Source organism: Cherax quadricarinatus, chromosome 76 (genome assembly GCF_038502225.1).
Source record: "Cherax quadricarinatus isolate ZL_2023a chromosome 76, ASM3850222v1, whole genome shotgun sequence".
NCBI classification, from domain to species: domain Eukaryota; kingdom Metazoa; phylum Arthropoda; class Malacostraca; order Decapoda; family Parastacidae; genus Cherax; species Cherax quadricarinatus.
Genome location: NC_091367.1, coordinates 13,880,159 through 13,892,281, shown reverse-complemented (window position 1 = coordinate 13,892,281; position 12,123 = coordinate 13,880,159). Strand labels below are relative to the sequence as shown.

The 12,123-nt window shown below is 42.3% G+C and overlaps 1 protein-coding gene across 2 annotated transcripts in view; it reads right to left on the bottom strand.

The window, feature by feature from the left end:
• Positions 1–1,007, bottom strand: part of LOC128703633 (band 7 protein AGAP004871) — a 478,066-nt gene extending 477,059 nt beyond the window's left edge. The window contains exon 1 of one of the 2 annotated variants that reach the window (XM_070101317.1): positions 824–1,007. In XM_070101317.1, the coding sequence (XP_069957418.1) occupies positions 824–899 (76 nt within the window). In that variant the 5' untranslated portion in view covers positions 900–1,007. Of the gene's footprint in view, positions 1–181; positions 609–823 lie in introns of those variants that run through there. The other variant, XM_070101321.1, reaches the window with a different exon arrangement.
• Between the last annotated feature and the right edge of the window lie 11,116 nt (positions 1,008–12,123).

Genomic DNA, 12,123 nt, shown 5'->3' with positions numbered 1-12,123 from the left:
CATCCATGGTGAGTAACTGGAGGTAGGAGTGTGCATTGTGAGTGAGGTAAGTAGGTGAATAAGTGGAGGTATTAACATTCATGGTGAGTGAGTTAGGTGAGTGACGGGACAGGAGCATGCATGGTGAGTAAGCTAGGTGAATGTGAGTTACTAGAGATGAGTCAAGGAAGTGAATACTTACTCATCTTGTCGTCGGTCATGTGAGTGGAAGTGAGGGGTGAGGGGTGAGTAAAACACACCTAAGGTGAGGGAGGGAGTGTGAGGAAGGTGAGGAGGAGAAGGAAGTGGGAGAGGACTGAGAGGAATCAGTGCTAAAGAGGGAAAGGGAGAGGGATTGTGAGAGGGAATATAAGGAAAAAATTGAAGATATTAACTAGAGGGGAGGAAGATCTTGGTTGTGAGGGGAAAGTGAGAGGAATTAACTGTTAAAGAGAGGGAGATAGAGAGTAGTGTTGGTAGGGGGAGAGACAGGGGAGAGGGTTTGAAATTGAGTGATTAGTGGTGCAAAGGGAGAAAGTGCAATGGAATGGGTCTGAGAGGCGTGAGAGTGGGAGAAAAGGTACAAATAAAAGATCGAGAGAGGTGGTGGTGGTGGTGGAAGAGGAGATGGTTGACAGACACACGGATGGTGGCAGGCAAAAAAAAAAAAAAACAAGGAAGTGCACAATTGTCTCTTATTATTGTTGTTGCTGGTCTCTGAGTCTCGTGCAGGTGCTTGTGGTCTCTCTCACTGGTTTTCCTTCTCTCCGCGGTCTCTCGTTATGTCTCTCGTTCCTGGAGTTACGTTCAGACGTACACACAAGACGCTACAGTTTAAACTTACGATCTTGTACACTATTGTCTCCACCATCACCACCTCCTCCGAACTGGATGCTATCAACCTTGCCGTTGTTGACCATATCTCCTGCGAGACTTCTCTCCTGTAGGGCTAGGAAGGGAGAGGGAGCTCTGTCTGTATCTCTCTTTCTCTCTCTCGCTCTGTCTGTCTCTGAGCTGCGGTTGGTTCACTGGCCCTATCAACACTGGACGTCTCTGGCCTCGGCAACCCCCTGCTTGCTCCGCCTCAATCAATGGCGTGTGTGTGAAGGCCGTGACGTCATATTGTTTACGTCCGTGGGCATGGCAACGGAATGGATTAGAGCCAATCGCAGGCCCAAGAGCGCCATACGTCACACATAACTACAGCTTCGGCCGGCCAATGGGAAGGCGGTCTCAGGAGAGAGAAGAGAACCCTGGTGTCTTTCACGTGGCTTCTTGTTATGGTTGCCTAAGAAGTACCTGCGTAAGTATCAAATGACATAGAAAAAAGGGTTTTCTTTGGATTACTATGGTGTCCCGTGGTTCTGCTGGCAACGCATTTGCCTCACACGCTGTGTCCGTGGTTCAATCCCCGGCCAGGGAAAAACGTTGGGCATGTTTCCTTACACCTGCTGTCCTTGTTCACTTAGCAGTAAGTAGGTACCTGGGTGTTAGTCGACTGGTGTGGGTCGCCACCTGAGGAACAAGACTGAACGACCTCAGTGGAAATAAGACACAGTCCTCGATGACGCATTGACTTTCTTGGGTTATCCTGGATCACTAATCCTCCCCCGGGTTAAAAACCAAGCAAATATTATCTTATTAACTAGGATAACAAGAATAAACTCAAGGAAAGAGACACTAATGCAGTGTAATGCGATATTTACTAAGATTCGTCCACACAGTGACAAACAGAATAAGTTGTGGAGGAAAGAGGATGTGCGTAATTATAGTCCAGGTTGGACAAATATGTGACTGAAGATTATTGAAGTTAAAACCTTGGGTAGCTTCAGATACATTAATACATGAGCAAGAGGGGTTGGATTTAAGTGGGACTTGCGCATAAGTTAACAGGGTTATAGAAGCTTATTCATTGGATAGGATCGAAAAGAGGTTCGGCAAAAGTTTTTGTTGGAGGGTTTGGGTTTGGGAAGAACTTGCTTAGTATGGACCAGTAGGCCTGCTGCAGTGTTCCTCCTCTCTGATGTTCTTATGATAAATGTTAGATTGAGAGAAACCTGCCTAGCATGGGCCAGCGCCAGCAAGCCAGCTGCAGAGTTCCTCCATACTCTGATCTCTTACTACTTGGTGAAACGATCGCGGAGTTTCTTGGCAAGAGGCACAACAATGTTGTAGAAGTTCTGACTGAAATTATTCGATGTACTAATGAAAGATGATTCTGAGCTCCTGCGTCTGTGTGTGTCTTACTACTTGGTGACGAGTCATGATTCTTTGTAAACAATTAAATGGCTCTGGGAGCTTCGGTGTAAAACAGGGGCGCTCTTTAAGACGTTCATTCTGCAGGCGTATTAGTTAGTGTTAAGAAATGTGTGTGTAGATGTCTCGCATATTTTACCAAAATCGTTACATGGAATTGTGTATACCCCAGCAGTGAACTGAACTTGTTGGTGGTATTCCCTGCTGGTAATGACTCTGAAGTGAAGGCAGTGGAGGTTACTTGGAATTCGGTGTTGGAGACTTGTTTGACAATGAAGTTGTTAGGGAAGACTATGTACCTTCTTTCGGTGGTCTCTCGTCTAGGTGAAGAAGTTATGTGCACCGTGTTAGTAATTTCTAATGAAAAGATGAGAGACAGTGAAGTTTAGAAAATATTGTTCGGTGAAAGAACATTTCTAAGCAATTCACTGCTGCAGATTCGGAGAACACGTAGGAAGAACCTATAGTGATGCCAAGTTTAGTTTTGGAATCATGGTGTGAATAGAAGTGTGGAAGATAGTGTTTTTTTTTTTTTAGCGGGTTTACGGTAGACTTGGAAACGGCTCTCATGGTCAGTTTTGCATAGCCGAACATCGAAGAAAGGAAGAATGTTGTTGACTTCTTCAGGCGTTGGTCTGAAGACTCGACCTGGATGACCTTGTGTCAGAATGCTGTGATGTCGAGTCGTCTAGAAGTATTTATGAATATGTAATCGTATGAGTGTCATAACAGAGCCAGGTGACCGAATAATAGTGAAAACCCGCTAGGCTTCGAGATGTTCCGAGTGTTGGTTCGCCAGTACTGGAATAAGTGGGGAACCCATGGGCAGGCCGAAAAAAAAATATTGGATAAAAAAATGTAATTTTCGAAAGAGAAACAGGTTATTCCAGCGTATCAACGATGTTTACAAAATCAAGGGCTGGAGGAGGAAGATTGAGTGAATCGTCAATTTTTGGTTGCAGTTCGTTGGCTTGTGTCGTGGGTACCTTGGTGAATAGGGATGCCATGTCTAGGCTGGGCTGGGAAGTTTCTTGCTCCTTATGTTAATATTTGCGGATGAGGGTGAGATCACAGTGCTTTAGATGTGCTAGAATGATCGTACCCAAGAGTTTAGTTGGCTATTTTGCTAGAATTCCTGAGAGCAGGGGAGAGGCTGTGTACTTTTTTTACCAGTTTCTCTGTATAATATTTTTTTCAGCAGGCTTTCGAACTTCCCATGAGTTCTCCACTTACTGTTGTACCGGCAAATCTATAAACTGAATATCTCGAAACCGAGGAGGTTTCTTCTTTCTGTTACTCCCCTTTGGTCACCTGGTTCTCTTATGCTGACGATATTCATCATATCTCCTAGATGATTCAGCGTCCCAGCACCCCAACACAAGCTTAAGCAGGTTGAGACGGAATCTACTTAACGTTGTTCTTATCAGGAACTGCATTTGAAAAGTTTTCCATAAGCCACCAACCAACGCGATCTTCTCTTTTCACTTGATATCAAAACTCAACAAAGCGTCATCACAGGTCTCTTCCATCATGGCCTCCGTATCTGCAGCAACGAATTCCTGAAAGAAGAATGCTCTTTCACTGAGCAAGTGTTTTCTGAACTTCATCCTCGTTATTTCATCAGACTGCAGACGCCTTGCATATAATATCTGCAACTTACAAGAGATACCACCTAGAACGGATACATAGTTCTCCCTAACAACTCTGTTGTCAAACACGTCTCCAACATTCTCTCTAACATTCTCTCCAGCACCGAATTCCAAGTATCCGCCACTGCCACCACATCAGGACATCACCAGTAAGGGACACCACCAACAGGTTCAGTCCACTGTTGGAGTATACACAATCCCTTGCAACGATTGTGACAGTATATATGTCGACGAAACACTCAGAAGACCTCCACACTCTTATGAACACCATCACGCCAGAAGAACGGGAGCTTTGAAGAACACCTGTGTTTTACACAGGTGTAAATGACGACACACGATTCGTCGCCCAGTAGGAAGAAACCCAGAGATGAAGGATCCAGGAATCACCACTCATCTGTATACCCATAAATTTCAACTAAAAATTGGCTGTTTAGCTTTATCAAGTTGTGTTTGATTTTGTATGCATCTTTATCAAGTTATATTTAACTTTGTGTAGAGATTTATCAAACCATGCTCGGCTCTATAAAACGTTTCGCCCTGTGTCGAGTTTTACCAACTAATGATAGATTAAACGTTGTCCTAATAGAAACATCATAACTATTGTCTATAGTACATCATCTTACTCTTAAGTGTATGGAATCGAACCCATGTCCCTTCAAAGAGCTCCTCATGCTGGAGATTTTCTATTGGCTGTCCAAATTCATGTTTTGGCACGTCTCGACCACAAACCATTTGTACTGGTGCTGCACTTAGCCTTGCCACTCCTATCATCGCCGAATACATTATCTTTTCCTGCGGTAGATTCGAGGGAACGATTTGCAGGCATAATGAGGTTAATATCAAAAGAAGCCTTACAACACCTGAATGCCTAGCAATAAGGCAGCCGCCATAGTTGTGGAGCTCTGATGACTGTTTAAAGCATCCAGATGAAATTACTTTGAAAACTTGGACAGATGGTAAAAGGTGGTTTTTGGACTACGCATGTACATTCACATCGGCTGACACTCGTCTCCAGTATATCATGAAGGATGGAAATGCTGTCAGTAATACATATACTTTTGTAGTACGTATACATAGATATACTACAAAAATATATCTCTTACTGACAATGGAGCTGCCAGCTTCAGGGAGTTGTTGAAGTCTAGAAAGTACAGTGAACTTGTTCATCATTACATGTTTGTTCTACGGTACCAGGAACCCTCGACTCATGGTACAAGATCACATCCACGTTCCTTAAGCAACTGGAGGGGGAAAAACCATCAGGAGAACTAAGGATCCCAGAGCAGTTAGTTCCCTGTTCCAGCGTCTCAGCGTTGCAGTTCAAAGGGGTAACGCCTGTTGCATCTTGGGGACGCATCCCAGCACTGAGGAGAAGCATGAAGTTATGAATATTCAGGTATTGGCAAGCTTACCAGTGTGTGTGTTATGTATTATCCGAGTTTTTTTTTTTTAGTTTTCTAGTATATTGTCAGTAACCTCCTTATATCCTATATATCTCTAGGCCTTTCGTGTTGCAATCAACATTATATATATATATATATATATATATATATATATATATATATATATATATATATATATATATATATATATATATATATATATATATATATATATATATATATATATATATATATATATATATATATATATATGTCGTGCCGAATAGGCAGAACTTGCGATCTTGGCTTAAATAGCAACAGTCATCTTGCCATGTAAGACAAGCGAAAATTTGTGTATGCAATAATTTCGCCAAAATCATTCTGAACCTAACGAAAAAAAATATATTTCACTGTGTTTGTTTGGTATTAAATTATTGTAAACAAATCTAAAATATATTTAGTTGGGTTAGGCTAAAATAAATTGTTCTTGTTATAATAAGGTTAGGTAAGTTTTCTAAGATTCTTTTGATGCAAAATTATAAATTTTTACATTAACATTAATGAATAAATATATATCTTTAAACGTATAAGAGAAAATTTTTAGAAAGGACTTAATTTTAAATGAGTTCTTGCTAATTGATCAGTTTTACATATTCGGCACGACATATATATATATATATATATATATATATATATATATATATATATATTATAGGTAGTAGGTTGGTAGACAGCAACCGCCCAGGGAGGTACTACCGTCCTGCCAAGTGAGTGTAAAACGAAAGCCTGTAATTGTTTTACATGATGGTAGGATTGCTGGTGTCCTTTTTTCTGTCTCATGAACATGCAAGATTTCAGGTACGTCTTGCTACTTCTACTTACACTTAGGTCACACTACACATACATGTACAAGCACATATATACACACCCCTCTGGGTTTTCTTCTATTTTCTTTCTAGTTCTTATTCTTGTTTATTTCCTCTTATCTCCATGGGGAAGTGGAACAGAATTCTTCCTCCGTAAGCCATGCATGTTGTAAGAGGCAACTAAAATGCCGGGAGCAAGGGGCTAGTAACCTCTTCTCCTGTATATATTACTAAATGTAAAAGGAGAAACTTTCGTTTTTCCTTTTGGGCCACCCCGCCTCGGTGGGATACGGCCGGTGTGTTGAAAGATATATATATATATATATAATACAAAATTTGAGGGCGCATTACAGGTCCACAATATGATGTTTCAGCAACACAAAAACAAATTATATTCAATTATCTCTTTCAGCTAAACATTTGACCATAAATCACCATAAATTGCACAGGGTAATTACGGTGCGTAATTAATGGTCACTAATGTAACTCTCTGAGGCAGGAAAGACTTGGTGATTCTCAGATAGCGTTGTTAGAAGAGATAACTCAGAGAGAGAGAGAGAGAGAGAGAGAGAGAGAGAGAGAGAGAGAGAGAGAGAGAGAGAGAGAGAGAGAGAGAGAGAGAGAGAGAATGAATAAATTATAACTCCGTCACTCCTGGACATTGAATAATATACTCTACCAAAATTACATTTCTAGTGGAAGTTGGATGCCATCATGATGGCGGAGAGCTCTTGATCCGATGAACTGGATCTGCCCTTCTGTTCGCATCGGACCTCTTAGGCTCCCATTTTCAAAAAGGAAGAGGAGGGGGGCTGCAATAACCCGCTTCCCGGAGTAATATGTCGATAAACATTAGGTAAACATCATGCAAAAAAATGTGCCAATAGGGTGCGAACAAATATTTTGCAAAATGGCAGCTGCAATGACCATTTGCAACACGTTTTTACATTTTTCTCACTTGTGGTTTGCGAAGTTGTTCCAAAAATTTGGAACACTTCGCTTCTCATCTGCACTTCTTAGAAGTGCTTCTCATCTGCTTACGTTCGATTCCCAGCCCATTAGAAGTGTTACCTAAAACTGACCTCTGGACCGGGCCGCGGGGGCGTTGACCCCCGAAACTCTCTCCAGATAAACTCCAGATACGCTTCCTACGTGTTGTTTGTGGGACTTAGAAGCACTGTTCCCTAAAATCTGTTTGGGTTCGAACCCGCTACATCAGAGGCATTTACGCAGAAATTTGGACGGCGATACGTGACTAATTTGCTGCGGAAAAATCATTTTTTTTGGAGGGGAAGATGGATCTATGTATTTGAAATAGTTTTTATTAGCTTTGCTGAGACCTTACTGAGACCGAGACCTTACTGAAACCGAGACCTTACTGAAACCGAGACCTTACTGAGACCGAGACCTTACTGAGACCGAGACCTTACTGAACGCTGCTGAGACTGAGTACAACAGGCCTATTTTTGTCTTTACGGTGCTTATCACCTGTTACTGGGCTGAGAGACTAATTACCTCATCTACCACTGTCTGCTGTATATATTTCTGTCTTCATATCATATCCATGTATTGTACTGATAAAGCCACTGGATGAAGAAATGTCTACAAGATACCCAGATGTTGCACATTTGTCTAAATGAGCACTGGTTTCCACGAGTCTGGGCATGAAGCAGAGTGCTTGGGTATATTGTCAATGAGAGACGTATGCAACGTATGGGGATCCTTACTGAAGAAACGTTTCTCCACACAGTGGCTTCATCAGTCCAATACAAAGATTGATGGACTGAACACATCGATTCCAGGCTGAGGGACTGATTACCTCAAACTCCTCATCTCGCATCTTTCTGTTTTGTATTGGACTGATAAAGTCACTGTGTGGGGAAACGTTTCTTCAGTAAAGATTCCCATATGTTGCGTAAGTGTCTCAATCTTCAACTCGTCGATTTTCAAAACCATTTATCACATATTGCCAATCACTTTTTCGAAGTCCAATGGAGCAGTGCAGCTGTAGACCTGGAAGAGGGAGGAGGGGTCACAATTGCTCCAGTGGAGCAGTGCAGCTCTAGACCTGGAAGAGGAAGGGTCACAAATGCTCCAGTGGAGCAGTGCAGCTGTAGACCTGGAAGAGGGAGGGTCACAATTGCTCCAGTGGAGCAGTGCAGCTGTAGACCTGGAAGAGGGTCACAATTGCTCCAGTAGAGCAGTCCAGCTGTAGACCTGAAAGAGGAGGGTCACAATTGCTCCAGTAGAGCAGTGCAGCTGTAGACCTGGAGGAGGAGGGTCACAATTGCTCCAGTAGAGCAGTGCAGCTGTAGACCAGGAAGAGGGAGGGTCGCAATTACTCCAGTAGAGCAGTGCAGCTGTAGACCTGGAAGAGGGGGAGGGGTCACAATTGCTCCAGTGGAGCAGTGCAGCTCTAGACCTGGAAGAAGAAGGGTCACAAATGCTCCAGTGGAGCAGTGCAGCTGTAGACCTGGAAGAGGGAGGGTCACAATTGCTCCAGTGGAGCAGTGCAGCTGTAGACCTGGAAAAAGGTCACAATTGCTCCAGTAGAGCAGTACAGCTGTAGACCTGGAAGAAGAGGGTCACAATTGCTCCAGTGGAGCAGTGCAGCTGTAGACCTGGAAGAGGAGGGTCACAATTGCTCCAGTAGAGCAGTACAGCTGTAGACCAGGAAGAGGGAGGGTCACAATTACTCCAGTAGAGCAGTGCAGCTGTAGACCTGGAAGAGGAGGGGGTCACAATCGCTCCTTTGTTACTGGAAATGACTGCTTCGACTTTCAAAAAAATTCGTATAGAAAAGTCTATGAAAATTATTGCAATTAGAAATAGTTAATCTATAATTTACTACATCTTAATCCCTTTATTTCGATGATGGAACGTTAAAGCGATGTTTATTGGGTTGCTAATTCTCAGGGCAGTACTTAAGTAGCATAGTAATTGGTGGCAAAGTGAATATGAGCGAGATTGTCAGTGCTTAGTGAATATAAGATGGAAATTGTTGTCATGACGAGGTATTCCCTAGTTTAGCGTTGAATTTATGTAAGGTGTTGGGAGCAGTGAGAGAATTAAATCCTATGTTGTTATTCTGTTTACGTTCGATCGTTTATAAATGTCGTGGTGTCGATTGTGTCTTATCAGAAGACTTCAGGAGGATACACTGTTATTGTTACCCCGTCTTTCATTACCTCTTACAACCATAACAGTTTAATTATATTACTGTTGTTTTTTTATGAGAGGGACGTTAAGAGCGGTAGTCGGGGTCTTCGTATTCTGTCTTCAGCTTGAAAGGGACGAGTTACCTGGAGTTTACCTGGAGAGAGTTCCGGGGGTCAACGCCCCCGCGGCCCGGTCTGTGACCAGGCCTCCTGGTGGATCAGAGCCTGATCAAACAGGCTGTTACTGCTGGCTGCACGCAAACCACATTTGTTATCCGTAAGTGCGAATAACATTGACGTACCGGTACGCAACCAGTTCTGGTAGCTTGACGCTTCAAAGTACCCGGGTACTCGAAAAACTCCGTGTAAATACGCGCACATACATGTACTGTGTATATGTATAGTTGGTCCAGTCATCCTGGGTTCTCATACTGGGTGGATCGAACCGGTTCTGCAGTTCCCCGCACAAAGAAATTTCGTTATTGACTAAGGTAGAATTGTTTGGGCAGCTGACAGTCTCTGATATTTCAGTAAGTGTGACACAGAACTGGTTGATGTCACGGATAAATCTTCTCCTGGTTGATGAATTAATTTCTGAACTCTAAGATAATCACAGTCCCGATTATTAACACTCGATCGTTACTGTTTCTCTCGTATCTGAGAGAGAGGGCTTAGCGAGCTGTTTTCTAAGGCTCTAAAAGAACGTAAAGAGGAACTTCCTTAGTAAACGATTATCTAGTCTCAGCAGACATCTAATGGGTATCTCAACGAATAAGTGGAAAATGATGAACGTGATCCCCGTTTACAAGGTGGGAGATAATTCCCTAGCTTCGCATTACAGGCCAGTCAGCCCAATCTCAGTAAAAGTTGATGGAATCAATAACAGCAGTGACATTTCAAAACTTCTTTGAAAGATACATATTGAATATATCTCAGTACGATTATACAATGGAACGTTCTTGCCTGATAGATTTACCAACCGGCTTCACTATGGCATACAGGGTGGTAATCGAAGACAATTCAATGTTAAATATATATGAGCTTCAGTAAGGCCTTGAATGAAGACCCACGCAGGAGACTGATTAAGAAAGTAGCGGCACATGATATAGGAGGAGAAATTATCCCCTGGATCAAGTAGTGACTGATACTCAACAGAGAGTTTGCATTCAGTGAGAGAAATCAGAATGGGGGAATACATGGTGGCATAAGCAAGTTTGACCATAAAACTAAAATAGGCCGTCAAATAATTCTGATGAGGACACTAGAATGCTACAAGATCTGAAAAAAGTTAATGTCATGGTCGGAGAAATGGCAGATCCAGTTTAATGTTCAAGGCTCAACTTGGAAGAAGAAAATAATTGATACTTATGAGCTAAATAGTGTAGATCTTAGTCAAATTGAATTCAAAAATTTATAAGAAAAAGATTAGGAAAAAAGTAAAGCCAAGACAACAATGTATAAGTTTTAACACTGAAGCTACGAGGATTCTTGGCTTCACATAAAGAAATATAAGCCATAAAACGGAAGGGGATAGAACCCGCGGTCAGAGTCAAAACTCCAGACCGTCACGACGGTCTGGAGTATTGAGACTCTCTGACTGCGGGTTCTATCCCCGTCCGTGGTATGGTTTGTTTGCAATCGTGTCATTACGATTTCGTGAGTCAAGAAATATAAGTAGTCGAAGTCCTCTGGTTAAACTTTATATATCCTGGGTAAGACCTCATTTAGATTATGTTGCGCAGTTCCGGTCTCCATATTAAAGAATGAACATAAATACACCAGGTATATATGCAGAATAGGATAAAGTTGATCTCATGAGAGATCATTCTTACATAGACATAGCTGATAGAAAAGAATTTACACTCGCAGGAAAGACGAAAAATCAGGGAGGATACGACTGAAGTATGCTAATGGAAAACAAGAATAAATAGAGGGATACAAATAACGTACTGAAAATATCTGGCCAAGACAGAACTCGCAGCAGTGTATTTAAGTTGAATAAATTTAGATTTAGAAAGAATATAGAGAAGTATTGGTTTGGTAATGGGTTGTAGATGAATGGACTGTCGTTGGAGTAAGAACTCTGAGTGGTTATAAATATAGTTTGGACGGGTAGGTAAGTGGGTGTGGTTCAGTGTGTGATGGACTTACCCACCATGGGTCAATAGTGACAACAAGATTACAATGTCCTCCTTATCGCATATCAGAGTTGTTAATTGGCAGCGTAAAACGCACACTTCTCATTAGACGTTTACATTTCACGCGATTAGCCAATCTGACACGGTAAGAACAATCTTGTCAGGTAAAACGACACGTGTAACTAAATGATATGAGAGGAAGACCTGACCTTCGCGTGCTGCCTGATAGTGGGGGGAACAACATGGAGTCTTCTTATTATATTATCGGTTTCTTGGAACAATCCAGGATCACAGTCGTTGATTTGCCATGATGAGCGGACCTCTGGGTGCTCCCTGGAAGCAATTCAATGATGAAGCCAGAGAGATGAGAATTAATTCCCTTGGAAGTCTTTGATGCCTGACCGCAACTCCTTTTCTATTCATCACTGCCTTGGATTGTCTTCCTATCTCATCCCCTTCGCCACACACACACACACACACACACACACACACACACACACACACACACACACACACACACACACACACACACACACACAAACACACACGAGAGGAATTGACAAGGTGGACAGAGACAGGATGTTCCAGAGATGGAACACAGAAGGGGTCACAAATGGAAGTTGAAGACTCAGATGAGTCAGAGAGATGTTAGGAAGTATTTCTTTAGTCATAGAGTTGTCAGGAAGTGGAATAGT